The 21014-nt window shown below is 37.8% G+C and overlaps 1 protein-coding gene across 1 annotated transcript in view; it reads left to right on the top strand.

The window, feature by feature from the left end:
- The first annotated feature begins 417 nt into the window (after window positions 1-417).
- The window catches only part of LOC101822890 (retinal dehydrogenase 1), a 41579-nt gene continuing 20982 nt past the window's right edge, over window positions 418-21014 (top strand). The window contains exons 1-7 of the mRNA XM_005063771.4: window positions 418-576; window positions 7079-7183; window positions 13303-13443; window positions 16017-16146; window positions 17562-17623; window positions 19259-19387; window positions 20633-20746. Coding sequence (XP_005063828.1) covers window positions 511-576; window positions 7079-7183; window positions 13303-13443; window positions 16017-16146; window positions 17562-17623; window positions 19259-19387; window positions 20633-20746 — 747 coding nt within the window. The 5' untranslated portion in view covers window positions 418-510. The remainder of the gene's footprint in view (window positions 577-7078; window positions 7184-13302; window positions 13444-16016; window positions 16147-17561; window positions 17624-19258; window positions 19388-20632; window positions 20747-21014) is intronic.

The raw sequence follows: 21014 nt of genomic DNA, 5'->3' as shown, positions 1-21014 counted from the left end.
TCTGGGACAAGAATGGAATCTTTTGCAGCCATGTCCTGAAGATTCATGGTCCTCTACTACACAGATCCTGTGGAGAACAGAGGGTGTTTTCGACTCTTCTTCTGTGTAAAATCTCTGATTCCTAGTCTGTTACAGAAGGAAGTGTTACATAGTAGCATAACAAAGTATGAGCAGGCAAGAAAAAAATCATAACTGGCTTCCAGCTGCACACACACAATCAGCACAGGTTTGGCTTTGTAAACTAATTCATCTGTAAATAGTGAGCAGTCTCCAGATGGAACTTCAGGGCTTAAGTGCAGGTTCCTTAAGGATTTATGTTTAAAGGCAAAGGCTCACAACCCTAGGTGTTAGAAGACATTAGTGTTCTTTCTGCCCTGCCCTGAGTCTGCCCATCCAATCATATCCCAATATGCAAATGACCCCTAGTGCAAGCAGATAAAAAGGAAAAAAGGGCTCTATCAGAACCAAATTGCTGAGCCTGTCACCTGTGTTCCAGGAGCTAAACCAGCAATGTCTTCCCCTGCTCAACCTGAAGTCCCTGCCCCGCTGGCAAACTTGAAGATCCAATATACCAAGGTAAGACACTTGCAAGCAGGGCTTTTCCTGAAGGCCTGATTAAAGCCTACGTGGATTGTGGCTTCTGTAAGAGCTCTCTGCAAACATAAAAATAAAATCCTTGCAAAGTTAGTGGGCTGATTCAGTGGTGAATTCTAAACCATACCAGACAACTTCTCGTAAATTTCTATCTTGAAATGTGTCCAATGGAAAAGAATTTTACTCTGTATGAAAGGTTCTTGTTCCAGAGTGCAGTGAAGCAGAGTGAGCAGCAGGTCTCTTAACCCTGTGCAGTGAGCACTTAGGGAAGGCATGCAAACTTGAACTTACTGGAAGGAGCCAGGCATATGAAAACAGCTTATTCCCTCTTCCCCTCCCTCCTTTCTCCCTCCCTCCCTTCCGTTCTTCCTTCTTCCTTTTTTCCTAAAGGAGAAATAGCACTAAAACAGGATAGCATGACCATATGTTTCGTAACACAGTGTTGGGGTTGGAATACTAAGTCTGAGCATTGAACAGAAGCTGTTGCCAAGTCCCCCAAATGAACTTGCGTTATTTGCTTATTTTGACATAGAAACTGCTTATCTATTTCTCTGGGGAAGTTTGTTATTGTTGGAGACTGTTGGAGAACACATGTGATTGTTAGCTGATAAATATTTAAAGAAACAAGAGGGAGAGTTAGAAAATGATCAGGCTGTGGCTGTCCTGAGAGACTCTCTGCATTTTTCCTGCTACATAGTTTCGTGCCCACTTTTGTTTTAGGTCCTAGGATTCCCAGATTAAGGAATAAATCACACACACACACACACACACACACACACACACACACACACACACTCATGAAAAGCCACTTAAAACTAGCTGTATGGTATGATTCACAGCATGAAATAAGAGATGAACTGTTCAGAGCCATGTTGACTTCTGAATTAGACAGTGGAAGCCAAGAGGATTAAAAGAGGTGACAGGAGCCCAAGCCCTTTGTGCATTTATTTCCTTTTGCATGAACTTGGGTGACTTTGAAAAACTGAATCCTTTGCATTCTCCTAAGCACATCAAGTATGGTGGCTTACATGTGCTCTTTCCTCAGCACAAGGTCTGCAGAGAGAAGTGAGCCTTGGTAATGATTGAGGAGCAGCTAGAAATGCACTAAGCCCGATTTCACAAACATTTTAAAGAAAGAAAATGACTTTCAATTTAGGTTATTCTTTCTTTCTTTTTATTTATCTATTTATTTATTTATTTATTTTTTGTAAATTGGTAGATGTAAACTTTGGTGAGTCCACAAGTTCCAACCTCTCACAATGGCCAATCTCCCTCTCTTAATCATTTTCTTATGTTTGGAAGAAATTCCTGTCAAAATATGTACATCTAGTGTTTCAAAAGGATTGAAATTATTGACACTGTTTATATCGTTATGATTGAATCACTATGAAGCGTTTAGTTTGCATGATCCCAGCTGAGTATGGATTTCGGTAGTTGGGATGTTGCTCTCATCATTCTTTATTTATCTTATGAACTTTGCTGTTTCTGCTGCTACTGCTGCTGCTGGTGGTGGTGGTGGTGGTGGTGGTGGTAGTGGTGTGTGTGTGTGTGTGTGTGTGTGTGTGTGTGTGTAGGAAGTTTTTTAAGATAACTATCTTCCCACTGAGTTAAGTTTATTTAGGACTTGTTAAGAAAGCATGCAAATGAAAGTACTAGAATAATGAGATATTCCTTAAAGTCCTAAATACAAGGACAGAATCAGTAATCCCACCCTTAGTACATGTTTCCAGATCGAAACTTCTTCATTGCAAACACATTGCATAAGGATATCTGAGGGAGAATGTTGGGCCTAAGAATTTAAGAGCCAAGAAATGAATTTGTTTGGTGTTCATGTATTTCTCTAGTTAATAACATGCAACAACACTCAGTTAATTTTGATTTTTCAATGTATTTTCTATATAAGTCTACTCAGTAAGCATTATACCGTTTGATGTGCTGGTTACAGCAGTTTCACACTTGGAAGGACACCAGTTATGTATGCAATTAAATCTCAATAGGGAGCTTTCTCTATGCCTGTGCATGTTCTTTTACTGTGTCCCACTGAAGAATTGTATTAGATTCCCACTCCCTAGAGGGGTTGAGACAATGGCTGTTAGCTCCTGGTTGCAAAGCATTAAAGGCAGAAGTTAGAGGTATTTTCAAATTACCTTTTCTGACCAGTGTCTCAACTTATGTATTATTTCCCCTACTGCCTTTTTTCTTTATTATTTTCTAAAGGTGGTTGGAGTTTGGGGCTGGGGGAGGAAATTATGATGCAATTAATAAAAAAAGAATTTAACCTATAATCAAACAGCTGCATAATCTTAATCTCAAGAGTATTTCTACTCAAACCAAACTTATTGATACACCTTGGACTATTCTCAAGTTTAGTTCCTTTTAGATGTACTTAAAACCAAGTTTCGAGTTTATGAACTATCTTTCAGGAAGTCTGCACTTCCCCCTGTTTATGTTGGTTACTCGCACTTTGTTTCCACTCACTTGACTGTAGATAGTTTCCTACCATACGGTATTTTCCTCCCTCATTTCCTTTTAGAGTCTCAAGTTTGAATCACAAGATTTTGCTTTGCTGCCTCAGGGCTTAGGTTAAAAGTAGTGAGAAATCTAGCCATTTTGTAATGTTTAAGAGCCATTTACCATGTTCCATTCTCGTTATTGTCCATTTTACCATGATTTTTGTTTTCTTATTTTTACCATTTCTTGCTATGTTTTTAGGTTTCTAATGATGAAAAAAATGTACCTATGATAATATTTGTAAGTTCCTACAGGTTGATGTCATCCCCCATCACTCTCCATGCTGTGTCCCGGCCTTTCAGATTTGGTAACATACACAGATAATCTGGAGTGAGGACTGACTTTAGCATTTCTCTCACTTAGAAAATCGTAAAATTCTCTATACATGGAAAATACAATTTTATACATTCACAGAAACTAAGAAAACATTGATTTCTATTATAAGGACCTGATCTAATTGCGCTGTTATCAATGTGTAGAGACAATTTGAATTCAGGGTATTTTATTATAGGGAGTTGAGAACCAATAGGTCATCAAATATCATATTAACAGACAGATAAGAAGAGAAGAAGAGAAGGTACTTAATATGTCCATTAATAAAACACAGTTTGATCTAAATCAGAAATATTTAGAAGAAATTTCATACTTGGTAAAAGGAGAAAGTTTATATGATCTGAAGGTATACCAGAGTGTAGAGATTTCTTATTTAGAATTGTTTTTCATTGAAAACATGAATACTTAATAACTTTGACTCTGAATAGGCTTCTTTTTTCCTAACACTTATGAGTTTGGAAACCAAACTGCATCCGGTAAATAGGAATGTAGCATACACATCATTTTTAGTTTTATCTATGAAAAGTACAAAAGTGCAAGTCATGTTTTAGTTGCCTAAAAACTACTATTGATTCTTTAATCATATTAAAAAGTATACTAAAATAAAAACCCTGAAATTCCAGGATTGCAACTGACATCTTTAAAATCCCAATGATTTCTGTGAACTTAGACTTAATATCTCTTGTACATAGATGGTCTACAGAGTGAGTGCCAGGACAGGCTCCAAAGCAACACAGAGAAACGCTGTCACAACCCCCACAAATATACAATATTCTAAAGCACTGTGAGTGCATTCATAATTATAATACAATTGATGATTAAATGCTCAAAATGTTTTATTTTATAGTATCATCACTATTCCCAAACTTGTAAAAAACAAATAATTGGAAAGTATACTTTTCTCTCCATAATAGAATATTCTGTAGGCTCAAGTGGATTTAATAATTACTATAATAAACATCCATTGAACTAAATTTATCCATATATCCATTTAATATAATTATAGGAAGGATGATTATTCAAATATATTTGGTCTTATAAGTAGCTAGGAGGTAATAAAAAATGTAAGTCCAAGACAGCTTAGGGGGGCGGGAGGGAAGGAAATAGCAATAAATTCACTATAACTAATAAGTAAAAGGAAGGAAAATTTGTGGCAAGCATGAGCCGTTAGGGATACACTGGTGATCATATAGTCTATGTTGAGTTCTGTCCTAGTACTGAAAAATCTGGTGTAGAATAAATGTAGTTCATCACTGGCAGACTACTGAGTCCTACTGTGTGAGTGATACTGCTGTTTTCTCTCTAGTCTTGTGACCTCATTGTTGGCTTGCTGACGTAGTCTTTGGAAGAATCCTGTAGATATGGTTGCTACAGTTAATGCCAGTTTTGGCTATTTCAATTAATTCCTAAAGCATCCTTTTTGGTCTAGAATCTAGTAGCTCAAATTTTTCTCTCTGGTCATCAGAGTTCACTAGATGTTGACTTCATTTCAACTTGATTCTAGTGGTGCCCTTTGCTAGGCTGTAAGTATCTCAAGATTGGTCCATGATTTGCTCATCATTTGTCTTCTTTGTCCTAATCCCACATCCCTTTCTCCCACAAGTCTTGCCATGAAATTTATTGATAAAATTGCTACTTTGACTCTTTGAATCTTCTGTTTACTGGCTAATATTGATTAGAAGTCCACTCTTCTTAGAGTATGAACCTCCAGGAGCAGAGCTACACTCAATATACTTCTCATTTTCTCATAGTGTCCATGGTAGTACATGTCTCATACTTGGTCATTATTTGACAAAACATTTTTCTGATCACAACTGTGATCAGTTTTGCATGACACAGTCAGCATTGTCATGATTCAAACACAGCTGTGGCTGTCTACAATGAAGCAACATGAGACTGGGCCTATGAGCAGTCATGGATCAGGGAGGAGTTTACTTGTCCCTGTGCCTCCCTGGTGAACTATTGATAACTGTTTGATTCTGGGGATGAGACAGCCATCATTTTCACTTGTACATTCATGCTCCTATTGGATATTTCAAATCCATGGACACCCAAATGATCCTTGTTAAAATTAGGTTTTAAACACGGAAACAAATAAAATAAAGTAAAAACCATGAGTATAGAAAGGGTGTACAGGGAGGCTGGAGAGATGGCTCAGAGGTTAAGAATACTGACTGCTCTTTCAGGGGTCCTGAGTTCAATTCCCAGTAACCACATGGTGACTCACAACCATCTACAATTCAATCTGGTGCCCTCTTCTGGCATGTAGGCAGAACACTGTATATGTGATAAATAAATAAATCTTTAAAAAAAAGAAAGAAAGAAAGGGTGTACAGAGGGGTTGGGAGGATGACTGGAAGTGTTGAAAGATTAGAAAAGCCAGTATTTGCACTAATCAGAGTACACTTTGTACTTGTAGGAAATTGGCAAAGGAAACAACTCAATAAAAAATTTAAAGCAGCCATTCAGGATTTGGTTACATAAACTAAACTAAACAAACACTAGATTCGCAGTTTTCTTTGGTATTAAAGGTTAAATCTGTAAAATGCTGAGTCACGGGTGCTCACAGGGTTATTCAAGCCTACCTTTTCAGCTATCTAAAGCCTACCATATAAACTTCAATATTATTCTGAAGTATCTACCGCCTGTAGTATGAAGGAGCAGTGTACAGTTTAGACACATGATTCTAATATCGAAATGGCATGTACATTTTGTAATAGCTCACCAAAAGCAAGAACAGGCCAGAAGTCATCTATGGCAGGGCTATAACTCAGAACCCACAGAGCTAAGGCTATGAGGACTCAGGCAAGAACTCGCTGGTCTCACAATAGCATAGCAAAATGTGGTCAGCTTAGTATGGGATTTTCCTCTATTTCTAAGTGAAATTACAATTTTCAAAGTGGGTGGGGTGAGATTATGAGTCTATCTACATATTATGGGAAATCTGATCTCTTGGTTTATCTATAGAAAATATGAGGTATACTGCAATTCCCACAGCTGAAATAAGACAGAATTGTTGAAGGTGAGTGAATTTCCTGATAATTTTCATGGTTGATTATAATGTCTAGGCTTGCTTACCATCTCATAGGCTGTGGGTATCTAATTGTGACATAGTAGAACACACTAATTCTGTAGTCAGAGATGCGTGTTACTCTGGAACAAAGAAATGACATTTAGTTGGAGCAACTAGTAAATAGGTCACTAGGAGATGCTGCTTAGTTTGAAGTAAAACACAAAAGTGGTGAGGTTCCAGCTGAGAAACTTAAAGGAAAGTGGAGCAGAGGACTGGAGGAGGACCTGGTGAGTCAACCAAGCATGAAGTGGGGGACTCATGGGTTGTGTTCAGGGACTGTGGAACCAAAGGTCAAGATGCAAAAACCACCTGTTGGTATGTCTCTTTCTTTCTTTCTTTCTTTCTTTCTTTCTTTCTTTCTTTTTTTCTTTTTTCTTTCTTTCACTCGGTGTGTACAAATGTTTGAATGTATTTTTATTACATGGTAATAAAACAAATGATGGGCAATTTGACACAGGGAGAGACATGCAACATGGAGGCATCATATTATACTTCACCTCTAGTTTAAAAAGCCCCAAATTTACTGCACATTTAAGTGATTTTACCTGCTTTCTTTGTATTCCACAGATCTTCATAAACAATGAATGGCATGACTCAGTAAGTGGCAAGAAATTTCCTGTCATTAACCCCGCAACTGAGGAGGTCATCTGCCATGTGGAAGAAGGGGACAAGGTAAGTCCCAACACCCATAAGTCCAATTTATTCCAGGCGTCTTTGCTTCTCATTGTTCTGAGCTCAAAACCCAGTGGAGGTTCAATGAGAGACACAAAATCGTGGCTGCTCTGGAAGCTGAGTAAATGTTCTGTTGCCCTTGGCATAAGATAAACATCATTAACGGATGCCTTGGGTGAGGTGCTGATTTTGTTTTCAAGATATTTTTCCTTGACTGCTATTCAATTGAAATAGTGTCTAGGTTCATTACACAGACAAAGTCATATGAAGGAATTCCTTTTAGGCTAGAAAAGATAAATCTTTTATAAACTCTTCTTTTATATTTGCTGAGTGAAGCTGAAGATTGACATAGGACTTTTAAAACTATGTATTGTCAAGTTATTTTATTGAAAATCATTGATATGAGAACAAGAAGACCAGAGATTTTCATTTTGTACTGTGTAATGGAAAAATCATATTCCCATCAGAGTAGGAACAGATTTCTTTTTCCCATATCCCAGCAGTATTTTTGTATGTTTTCATTTTTTATGAATCATTGAGAGTACATTTTGTGTGGAGTTTGTCCAATAGCTAGCAAAGTGGACATAGTTTCATGTTCTGGTTGGCCATTTACTTATCATAAGGAATGCTTTCTGAGATAATTTCCACTTAGATTATTTGGAATATCTTTCTTTATAGTAGTCCCTTATAACATCTGGCCACAAAATATTTGTCTGATGAGAAGTCTAAGGTTTCCCACTCCAGACTGACTGTTTCACCTATTTGTTCTGAAAAATTATGACTCAACACTACATATTTATTTATTTATTTATATGTATGTATGTATGTTTGTTTTAATGGCTTTTCTTTGGCGACTTCTCCAAACAATCACTGTCTAATCCAATATCTTGAAATTATTTTTGCCCCTTTTCCTTCGGTAATATCATTGTTTTGTGTTTTCATTTAGGTCCTCCATCCATTTGAGCTAATCTCTAATTATCATGAAAGACAAGGCTCTACAGTAGCTCTTCTTCATGTAGTTTTCCAGCATCTCTGTAAGAAAGAGGCTGGTTCTTCTCCAGTGTACATTGTAAAACATTCATTAACATGACTGCATAATGGGAAACATGGGTTTTGACTAGTATAAAGGTAGGATGATTGACACCATTGGCTTAGCCAGGGGTGCAACTTCATTAACTTCTAGAGAACCAGACTTAGGCATAGACATTATTACCATGCATGACTATGTGCCACAGGAGATCCAGAAGCCTCTGAACTAACCCCAGAACGAAGTGAAAATATGTTTACTACATTAAGTCACAGAAGAATAAATGCTTTTTACCTGAGGCTAAGATACACACAGTATAAGTTTACCTTAATGCTACCATCATTCTTTAAGTATCTCCAACAAGACTAGGAAGTAAAAAATGGAAAATAAGCCACACAGGCACCAAGACATAGATGTACACAAACTAAGAGCTCATTTGTTGCCTATACCTTCTCTGTGTAGATAAAAATGACACTCAAGACTATGAATCTATAGAAGACAGTCAATAGGAAGTAATAGTGTTGCTTCTTTAACACTGAAACTTTGAATATTTAGCCCCTAAGTGCCATCTTGTTCTGACCCTGGGATTGATCCCATTAGGAAAATAAACTCTGCCTGGGTTCAGAGGAAACCTTCTCAGGCAGGCTCTGGATATCTAGTACTAGGAGACTGAGTAAGGTTTTCCTCTTCCTCAAACACAGAAGGGAAAGCTGTTGTCCACTCTAGTAGCCTTGCCAAGGAGCACTGATCTGTTCTGTGCTTAGTGACAACTGCCCTTCCCATAGAAAGATCAAGGAGACTAATTCGTACCCAGGCAAGCTGCAAGCCAACACACTGTGCCAACCTGGTTGACTGGACAAAAGAGTCCTCTAAGGCAATTGTCAATGATACAAACTATTTGTGATAAATAAGGGCTTGCTTCAAAACCACATTCCTGTCGCTGTTTCCTCTTTTTTAAAAATTATTTACAAATTGTCTTTTCAGAATTACTTTTACTCAAACAATTTGTGAGGACTCTAATGAAGGGTGACTAAGCAATGCTAGTCACTCTAGCATATCCTGGTAAAGTTCACAGTCACAAGAAACCAGGTATGCTAGACTGACTCCTTAGGTCAAAGACTAAAGGTTTTGAAGAATCTATTCACAAGCAGAATGGGGCTGCCAGCAGGCCCTATCCTGCCTTTCATGGTATCACAAGTGTGGTGCACTGGCCAGAGCAAATGCATGTTAAAAAGCAAAGAATGCCTGTGGGTGGGAAGTGTTTTCTTTTCACTTCACTGGCTCTTTTGGGGCCTGCTGACTAATCCTGGTACATGAGCTAATCGATAATTAGAGGGATAAAACTAAATGTCCATTAAAGTAAATGCTTCAGACAGGTGTGAAAAGAAACTGGCCTGATTGCTATTTTACCCATCTATGGATGAACTTATTGTGAGGGTATACATTCCAAGAGACATGGATGATTCAGACCCTCCCTAACTAGTCTTAGAGGCTCTTGATTCTCACTTTTGTTCAAAGTGCCTACATATACATTCAGCCTGTAGGCTCTGACTTCAAAACTGGAATATTTAACTTCTCTAGGCCACAGGGTTTAATCATAGAAAACCCCAGTTAATCTTGTTGTCTGACTAAATAAAAATATATCTTAGAAATGCCAGTCCTTGAATAAAAAACATACGGAATGAGAGTTTTGAAATGAAATGTATTGAAAACCATTTAAATGTATATGATTACCATATTGGGTACTGCAAAAGCTTTGTTACATAATGAAGCCAGTTAAACCAGGATTGTTATAGAAATATTTAAAAATAAGTTACAACAGACAAAATGCATGCCTTTATATGATAGTAGTATATCATGTTAGATTGATAATAAAGCTAAAAATGATTAAATATTGAATGTGTATTAAAAGAATACCAAGAAACCTTGGAGTCTGTAATACACAGAGTAGTGACTATGCAGCTTTGTTAGACAGCCTGGCTTACATACAAGAAGTATAGAGGTCAAATATAGGATCAACTTTTGGCTGTATTTTCTGCTGTGTTTCACATGCATAAAGTCTCCTTACCTACAAAACAAGGTCCGTGATAATTATAGTAGTAACTTGGGAGCTATAAAGATCTGGCCTTTGTGCTGGGAGCCTAAAGCCTCTCTGTTTCTTAAATCACTTTATTAAAATGAACTCACATCACACAGCTAGATGAAGAAAGCTGCTCAAACAGAAACTTGCCTAGTCCCAAACTATGCGTATCAGTGAGCTTCTACACGGTTAGAAAGGTCATTGTGAAGCCGCAGATCTTCACTTCGTGTTTCACTCTTTCACTATCAACTATATTTTGTCCAATTACCCAACACAAAAGATAATGACAGAATTGAAATGAAGGAAAAGAGTTAGCTTTTATCCTCTCTCTCGATCCAAGTGTCTTTTTGCCTGTGTTCTCTGCTGCCTCATTCACTGCTACAACTCTTTCTTTTCTTCATCTCCTTTATACGTGTTATTCTGTACATACTGAACTGTCAACATATAAACATTATACATTATAGGCTAAGATCTTCACATGAGGAAGAACATTCGATTTTTTTTCTGAGCTTGGGTGACCTTGCTTAATATTATACATATTAAGTTCATTTATTTTCCTGTAGATTTATTGATTTCATTTTTCTTTATGACTGAATAATATTCTATTTTCAATGTGAATCACATTTCCATTTATCTGTTGATGGATATTTAAGTTGCTTCCATTGCCTTGCTATCATAAATAGAAAAGTTCACGATAACTATTGATATTAATAATTTGTGGCAATAAAGAACTTGCTTTCCTTCCTGTAGATCAGTAAGAAGCTCCTTAATTACTAAGTATCCTTAAGCTATGTGTCTGGTGACTATTGTGGTGTGTTAACACACTGATCCAGAACTTTTCTAAAATGTATAGGACTTGGAAAGTCAAAGTACATGCTGCTAGAACATTCTCTATTGAAGGAGAATTTCAGGAGCCAAAATGAGAAAAGGGATAGTTCATGCCAAGCAGGAGAAAGGTAAACAGGAAGTCTTAGCAGGTGGAGCCAGGAAATGTTGGACCTTGAAACCAAACAGAGAGTCTTGACCTTAGAATTGGGGATGAAGCAAGAAAGTGTAAACATGAGTTGGAAAGTGATAAGATTAATTATAAGAAAGATATTAGCCTGGAAGCCTTATAGAGACAGTGGGAGGGAAAGTAGGCAGCTGCTGACAGTATGCAACAACAGAGCCTGTTTAGAAGATGGCAGAGAAAGCTTAAAGAACATGCTAGAATGCACTAGGATAATGTAGTCACTTTCATGCTGGTATCTCTTTTAGGACCACAATTGTCTCCATCTAATGAATACTTAGCATGTCTGTCACATAGAAAATGTGAAACAACCGTTCCTGAATAAGAAGAATGGTTTCATACAATTCGTCTTACTTTTGAACAGTGGACCATCTGCATCCACAAGTTCCATGTTGATAAATTAAACCCCCCTGAGACCAGAAGATGGAGCTGTGTGGACACTGAGCTCAAAGGCTTTTTTAGCTATTGTTCTCTAAATAATAGCATATAATACTATTTACCTACCATTGTTTAATGTATCAGAAGTAAACTAGAGTTAACCTAAAAGGTCTGTGGGTTATATGCAAATTTTATGTTACTTTAGAATATATGATTTTAGATTATCATTCCAGAACTTGGGAATCAGTACTTCTTGGATACTCTTGGAAGGGCTGCATTTGCAATATGATAAAGTAGTATTTGGTCGTATGTTCTTCCAGTTTAGTGAATGTTTCATAACAAAATCTTGACCTCAGTGTCCTATCATTAGCCTATCTATAGATAGAATGCTATACAGACACAGATGTTTGCATCCCTCCAATCTTACCTGGTTAAAAAGAAAAATCAGAATTCAAAGCTGGGCTTTTTGTTTCACTAAACATTCATAGTCCTTACTCTTTTTCTGGTCCTACAGGATTATATACATAATGTGAGAGAAGGAGAGTCATGGCCCCACAAGATATAAACATAAGAACAAACTTATTTATATAGCTCAGTGCCAGAGACCTGCTTTGGCAGGCAGGGTTCGGGTACCAACAAGGATGTGTGGAGTCAGCGTGGGGTAGCGTGGAGAAGGAGGAAATGGACACTATCTTGGGGGTGAATCAGTTGGCTGCCACAGCATTTAACTGAGAAAAGATTATACCTTTTATGCTGTATAGTTGCACATAGGATTAAACGGGAGACAAAGGATATGTGATCTGGGGTGTGGCTGGAGATAAATGGTTGAGGAATCTAGCATTGACCTTGGCAATAGGCAACAGCCACATGTTAATGGATGGGCCACAAGTTCCTCTTGCTAGAGATAAGAAGAATGCTTTATCAGGTGGGAACTTTCCTCAAGCGCCCCAGGGAAGGGAGACCCTTATCCAAATGCCTGACCTGGGAAAAGGATTTATGGGGGGGCGGGCAGATGATATATTACATTTTCTTAGTCTCACTATATGGGCCTGTTCCCCTCATGGTGCTCCCAAAAGGGAAGGTCCTGATGTCATACTCTTCTCCCATTATACCATACCATTCTGATTTCTCTATATTTATTGAATAAACTCTTGCCCTTAAGGCCTCAGGCTCGGGATCTGAATTGTAGGCATTTCGTTCTTGGGATCAGGTATGTCTAGGAAATCTCCAAAATTCATGTTCTTGATATAAATAGAAGGACATACTGGAATTCCTGGTTTCACAGTGGCAGAGATTTTTTTGCCAAAGAATTCTTTTGGTGAAGCTACCATTGTACACATTTTAATCTGGGATTAAAGGCATGAGCCACAAACACCTGGCTAAACATATCATCTCTATTGTAGGAGTTTAACTATTTCATAGACTATTGGAGCTTATTACAAATATTACTCAAGAGAAACCATTCCAGTATACTGTGGTATGGAGAGTGTGGAATGTTTTGGACTTTGGACTAATGAAGATCTAGCTTCTGCTTATGAGGACTGTGTCTTAGTTTAAAGATTGTGATGGTGTTTTTGTTCATCTAGTATTTTGAATATCCTGAATTGAATGTCTGTGATTTCCAGGCAGATATTGACAAAGCCGTGAAGGCTGCACGGCAAGCTTTTCAGATTGGTTCCCCATGGCGCACCATGGATGCTTCAGAAAGAGGGCGCCTACTGTACAAACTGGCTGACTTAATGGAAAGAGACCGTCTGCTGCTGGCTGTAAGTATTAACCAATGCCACCAACAGAATGCAGAGGAGAGTTCCCAAGAGCATTCACTGCTCCAATTAGCCAACCGGTTTGGTTAAGAGAGCACATTGACAAACATCCATCCTTTTCTCTAGAATTTCTTAGAGCCCTTGCTATGGTCAAATGTTCCTCTAACGATGCCCTTGAATTCTCAGATTCACTGATTCTGAAGCATTTTAGGGGGAAATTAAAGATACCAAAATATCGCTGTAGAATAAATTTTGTTTATATCCACCCCAAAAATTTTACAGTGCTTCTTTTTCTTGCCACATGTCTGTTGACAATATCTTCACAAAGAGCAATGATTTTCATTTTGACAGGTGTAAAACAATTACCAAATTAGAACCTAGGTTGAATATCGAATAAAATCAGGTTTCTCTTGTGGATGCTTTGCTTTTTCATTTCTGTAGTGGATATGCTAGTATAGACTATGAATGGGAGAACATTTACTTGTCTTTTGAGTCATGCATTTTAGTAAAGCCACTGAAACAACGTAATTCCCAGTTAGATTTCAGACTACATGTAATTATCTTCATTTTACTAGAAGCATTACCAATTTTTTTTTTGTAAAAACACCCTTTCCAGCTTTGGATAGTAGATCAGTATTTATCCCTGGCACACAAATGGACTTTGGGTGCCCATCCCACAATGAGGGATGCTCTCTCAATCTGGATACTTGGGGGAGGGTCTGGGCCCTCCCCAGAATGAAATGAGAGACTCTAGAGATCCCCCATGGAGGGCCTTACCCTCCCTAGGGAATGGAATGGGAATTGAGTGGAGGGCTAGGGGGGCTTATGGGGGGGAGTGGGCATGGAGGGGAGGGAGAGGGAGCTGGGACTGACATGGGAAGCAAGTTTGTTTCTAATTTAAATATATAATAAAAGTGGATTTCAAAAAAAAAGAGTTACCAAAAAAATCACCCTTTTATCAACAATGCCGAACTTTTCAAAATATTAAAAAACAGTCATAACTGCTGCAATAAAACCCGACCACCTTCAGTAGTCTATAGAAAGAAAGCTGTTTTCCAAAACGTGGTTTCTCTCATTTGTCTGTGGCATGCAAAGTGTTAGCTGCCTTTGCCACCTTGAAAGGTTGCAGAGAATGAATAACAGATATCCAAAATCATGAGAGTGTAGTTATTTTTGGGGGGGGCAGTATAAATCGGAGGAAGAAGACCTTTAGCTATTGAATAATCACTTTGTGGAATGAAGGATTCCAAGGAGACATTTATAGTCTGAGCAGAAAGAGAAGGAAGAAAAAAAACCACTGCAATCCCAGAAAGCTGGAACTTTATATTTTGACTATTGAAATAGTTATGACCATGTTACCTAAATAGCAGGATTGCCATTGAAAACTGCTGAGGAAAATCCATAAATCCATGGTGAGAAATGTGTCAAATTTGGACCAACAGACTTTCTATCTGTGAAGAATATGACAATAATTACTCAGGCACCAGAATGGATGCAAACACCAACTTGTTTCTACCCTTGGCTCGCAAGTGAGATCCAGTTGGAATTGTTATATGACAAGGACACTACCAATCCTTTTCACAGCTGTGTACCTGTGAAACTGTGACTAGTGCATAGAGATAGCTTAGTTGGAAGTAACTCAAAGAGTGACAGAAACAGCACAAAGGTCATAGGATAGAAATCTCATTATCCCCTCTACCAGGAGCTTGCTATGTGACCATAAACAAGTTACTGGGCTCTGTTTTAAAAATAGTTTAGTTGAGGTGATTTGAGATTCCTTATAATTTCAAAGTTCTCTTACATAACGACTGAAAATGTTGATCATATATTCTTCTAATTTATTTTTATTCCTATAACATTCCATACACTTATAAAACGGATATTGATCATTTTACAACAACTACTTCCTATCAACTCCCCTTAGGGCCCCCCATGCCACCTACTGCCTACTCCTTATATCCTCTTTTTATTCTTCTGAATCCAATTATGCTGCTCATTCATACATGAGTATGTGATAGTTCATTTTTATTTTAAATTGTTTCCTGTGTATGGGTGTTTGTCCCTTATGTGTATCTGTGCACTGTGTGCAGAATTGCTGTACTCAGAAGGCAGAAGGAGGCATAATATCACATATCATTGGGATTTTTTAGATGATTGTAAGCTATCATGTGAGTGCTGTGATCGGAGCAGTCTTCTGGAACAACATTAGATGATCTTAACTGTTAAGTCATCTCTCCAGTTCTATCGAGCAATGTACTTCTTCTTTTTTAATTCCAAATTATTTTTTCATTTAAATTAAAAACAGCCTTATTTTATATGCAAATCTCGGTTCCCTGTCCTTCCTGTCCTCCCATGCCCCCCACCCATCCCCTGTCTCACAACCCCTTCACTCCCCAGGGAGTGTGAGGCCTTCCATGGGGGATCTGAGTCTGTCACATCATTTGTTGCAGGGTCTAGGTCCTCCCCCATGTGTCTAGACTGAGATGTATCCCTCTATAGGGAATGGACTCCCAAAGTCCATGCACTAGCAATGTTCTCAACGTAATTGTAGACTGTGGTTTGTGTTTGTTTTTCAGACATTGGAGGCAACTAATGGTGGGAAAGTCTTCGCCAGTTCATACTTGTTTGATTTAGGAGGCTGCATCAAAGCATTGAAGTACTGTGCAGGCTGGGCAGACAAGGTCCATGGTCAAACAATACCAAGTGGTAAGTATACTTAGAAAACTATCAGAGATGGTAGCAGAGGCAAGACTGCCATTACAGAGATGACACCTTAAAACTCTGATAAAGATGTCAAACAATAAGACAAAAATTATTTTCCCTTGACTCGGAATAAACACATTTCTGTAGAAGGAAGTTCTATTGAGTCAACATTTTTTAGGTTGTACCCATTTAATCATGAGGAAAATCAAACTATAGAGAATGTAGACAGCATTATCATAGAATCAGTTAAAAATTCAGTGAAGAGTCCAAGTGCTCAAACTTTTGAGAGCTGACTCTGAAATCACTTATTTTCATTTCCATAAAACCATCGCTATTCTTCCTATAATACAATTGTTTAAGACATTTGATCCAGAAAGAGGATGGTGTGTTATCTGTGCCCTTTTAAACTTAGTGCATTTAAAACAAACTAATTTATATTAACACCTTTCAAAACAAGATAAGGACATATTTACTAGCTGAGTTAAAAGATTTGTATGAAAGTATTTGTGCAAGTATTACTCAGTGTGCATATTGTAGAACAGACACTTGAAAAATATTTCAAGTGGAAAAGCATAGCTGGAAAAGAATCTAGAACTGGAATGACTCCAGGAACTCAGAAGTCCATTTCCAGTTCTGACACTAATATGCACTTCCAGTCTCATTGGAGGATTCATTTTGAGAGATTGTCTTCAGAAAGTAATACGATAAAAATGAGACGATAGAGGTACCATGAATGGGGCTTTTGTGGCTCTTACTCCACTCTTAGGAAATATAAAAGAAACTGCTTAAAGTACCCATAGTTCTTGCCAGGAACAGTACTTGCTGTGGTAGCAGAAGCACCTGTAAGGAAGCCAGAATAAAACACAGAACAACAAAATTCTCAGGGTAACCACATCAAAGTAAGGCACTGGAGTAGGCCAAACCCAGATGGAAGAGAACCACATTTCACTTCAAACACTTTTTTTTCATAGATTAAAAAACTTTGCATTTACATTGGATAATAAAGAAAAACAAATGTTTCAAGTCAGTAGAAAGACTGCTTAACTCTGGGGATATATTGTACTAATTTAAATCATTTACCTTTTAAAAGTTAGTGCTTCTGGGAGATTTGAAATGCGGGAAACATTTGTATGTGTCTCTGCCCTTACCCATATAGGACCTCACCTCCCAGTGCATCAGTTTGTGAACAAGTGTGATGTAAAAGGCAGCATCAAGAAATGAAGTGTATCTCAGTCTTTAGATTCAAATAGCTGTTTTATATAGCCACATTGTTATGTTATTAATCTTATAGATAGGGATATTTTGTTTCCCTGTTGCTGTTCACTGGGGGGCTCCTCTCATACCAACATCACATCACCCTGCCATGAGTACATCCCACCTTTGTCTTTAATGGATGGTGTGTCTGCTCTGTTTTCCAGACGGAGATATTTTCACTTACACAAGACGTGAACCAATTGGGGTGTGTGGCCAAATCATTCCTGTAAGTTTTCCTTCATGACTCTAATGGGGAAATGAAAGCAGTAATTCCATTTGATCTAAAGCTCATCCTCACACAAGATAAAATTGTGGGATTGTTATGTATGAAGTACATTCAATAAGCATGACTGCCTGAAGAATATATTCCTGTAACTTTGCTTCTTGGATATGAGCTAGCTGGTACAACTCCCACTCTATATACTGCTGTACCTTTGAGGGTGTTTCAGCGTAACAATAAGCCCTAAGTGTTGTTTTGGAAATTGTGGTATGTTCTGGTTTCATGAGCTGTGCTCTATATACTGCTGTACCTTTGAGGGTGTTTCAGCGTAACAATAAGCCCTAAGGGTTGTTTTGGAAATTGTGCTATGTTCTGGTTTCATGAGCTGTGCTTTGTAAGTATGTGACAAAGGCTTATCACAGCTAATCTATAACATGTCAGTGCACACAGCGGTGCCCAACTGCCTCCAGCACATCTGCCTCCTCCTTGAGTCTTCCCACTGTGGACAGTAACTGAAGCAAATCGTTCAAATCACGGAAAATATCTTTAGACTGAAGTGGAAGGAATAAGCTCCATGAAAACTGGAATAGTGTTTGCCTTTATTGTACCTTTAGGTAGCAGGGTTGGTGACTCAAAATACTTCTGCCAAAAAATCATGTTCTGGATGTAACCAGATTTCCTCTATGGCTAACACAGGACACTAGCCACTTCCAGCTGATTTGATATAATTTAAAAGGCTAAATTAAAAACAGCACTAAGTGTCCTGAAGTTTTCAGACTGACAGTGACTCTTGTTTAGTGTGACTGAACTTATCAGGGTATTTCATGGAACTGTTCCATACTTAAAAGGCTTAGAAAACAATCAAACATATCTACATCACTCTACCAGCTAGGAATATTGCATAGTTTAAACATTAACTTCCTCTGTTTTGTTCTGTTGTACTGGGGAATCTAACTCCAGGTCCCACACAAGCTTTGCCACAGTCTTGAATTTCTCAATTAATCCTGAGGACATCATCTAAAAGAGAGAGGACGGTTTTTACCACTCATGGATGATGAATGCATTAAATAGAGAAGCAGTTGCATATCTTATTTCTTACAGTTGGCCAGTGGGTTTGATGAAATCCAAACTCAAGCATTTACCTACTGGATGTGAACTTCCTTTGCCTTTGTTTATCTTGGCCTTAGGATAGCTCTGTCTTGTGGAAATTGCACTCAGTATGTCCATGGCCTGGTTTCAGTCTCCAGCATCCGAAAAGTAAAAATGAAGTATCCTAGACATTCAATGTGCTAAAATTATGTAAAATCAATAAGTGTTCTTTAGGGAGATATAAGGAAAGAATGTAATATCTTTTAAAATATTTGTAACATTTGCCATGCTTAATTATGTACAAAACATAAAATGTCTTTCTTGTAGAAAAAGAATTCAAAATAATAGGACTTGATCAAATTCAAGGGTGTTTTCCTACTCCCTTCTATATGTTTAGTTCAGAACATTTATCATTTACTAGTTGCTTTTAGCAATTAACCTAAATGACATATGCCAGATAATTACACAGAGCAAATGAGTTTTCTATCAAGGCAGGTCATTTTAGAAACTGTGGTTTGAGCCAATATGAAATTGTTCAATTTTGCTTTCTAGTGGAATTTCCCATTGCTCATGTTCATTTGGAAGATTGGCCCAGCCCTTGGCTGTGGGAACACTGTGATTGTCAAACCAGCAGAGCAAACTCCTCTCACTGCTCTTTACATGGCATCTTTAATAAAAGAGGTGAGTTTCCAGAGTCACAACATGCAGGTAAATTCAGGGTCCCCCCCACCCCCATTTACCTTGCAAACCTCATTTCCCCTCCTGTGAGCTTCCCTGATCACACATGCCTCCTGCCCTACGCACTCATGGAGATAAAAGCAGCAGAGCTATAGCCTTCAACTTCTGTCAGTCAGAACAAATGTGTCTCTAAATAATGACAGAGGCTTACAGCCAGTCATCTTGTAACCTGTTACTTATGTTGTTCAAGTCTCCTAAGCATTATTCCTGAAGAAATAACGACATTCTTTCAAGTGCCGAAATATTTGTTGTCACTCCTGGACTTATAACTGGCCTGGTTGCTTTTGTGAATTCCTTCAGGTATCTTAGTTTGAATCTGACTGAAGGTTAGAAGACACATGTGCTAATATGCTCACTGTAATATTGGGCCATGTTATGCAAAGAGCAGAACAACTGTTTATAGTCACTTATCTGTCATCTTCAGATTTTTTCTTGTTCAAAGTGCAAAGAGTACAGGGTACTTTTATTTATCCAACGTGTGTTATTTTGTGCTTTAAAAACAACTTACTGTTTTTTGTCCTTAATATCATACCAAAAACTCAAAAGAGCAACTTAGAATTTTGAAATCTCAGACAATATCTTTGGATAGTTTCATTTCAAATTAAAATGGACAAACATTTATCAGAATGAGGCATTTTAATGCAAATATCTTGAAATTTTAATATGTCCATCAAACTAGTGGCTCTGTCTTTGTTGATTTTAGTGGGATAAGAATCAGTCTATCATTCTGAGAGGCTTTGCCTATGTGATTTTTTTACTGATTGAATAATACCTCTAGGGATTTGTTGAAAAGTCAACAAGGAAACACTGAAAATGTGACTTCTCTTTAGATTTTTAGCTCTGCTGATGATACTGAATGCCTTTCTTTCCATGTACATTATCATACTTTTTTGGATCCTTTCTCAATGAGGTCTCCCTTCTGACATTTGACACAGCTAATCTTGGAGCTATGATCCACTGATGCAATTTTGGATTTGGCAGAAAGTATTTCTCAATAATATCACCTTTGAGTATATTTTTCATGTGAAAAAATAAAAGAAATAATAATAAATAATAAATATTTAAGAGAAGTTTTCTGGGTAGAAAAACTCTAAAGTTTAGAATAACAAAACAACTTTGGTCATGTAGTTGTGTCTCTATCGAGAATTAAATTCTTGATCCATTGACTGCTTGCCTCTTTGCTTGTAGGCAGGGTTTCCTCCTGGCGTGGTAAACATTGTCCCTGGTTATGGACCAACTGCAGGGGCAGCCATCTCTTCTCATATGGACATAGACAAGGTGGCCTTCACGGGATCAACACAGGTAGGTGTCAGTCTCCGGATTCTTCATCTCTAAAGAGAACAAGCATTCCCTCCGCAGGTTTTTCTTAGCCAACACTTCATAAAACAAAAGTTGTTTCAATGACTTGTTCCTTATTCTGTCCTTGAAATATGTTGACCAAACACAAGTGGGGGAATTTAGGATAAAAGAAAATACCTGCTACTAATTGAGAAAGATTACCATTTTCAGTGTGTTTTTTACTGTCTCTTGGAAACACAGCCTCTGATCTTGTCTAATAAGAGGTAAAGTA

This window comes from Mesocricetus auratus, unplaced genomic scaffold (genome assembly GCF_017639785.1).
Source record: "Mesocricetus auratus isolate SY011 unplaced genomic scaffold, BCM_Maur_2.0 Super-Scaffold_4256, whole genome shotgun sequence".
Taxonomy (NCBI): Eukaryota; Metazoa; Chordata; class Mammalia; order Rodentia; family Cricetidae; genus Mesocricetus; species Mesocricetus auratus.
This window is presented reverse-complemented; position numbering and strand designations above follow the sequence as displayed.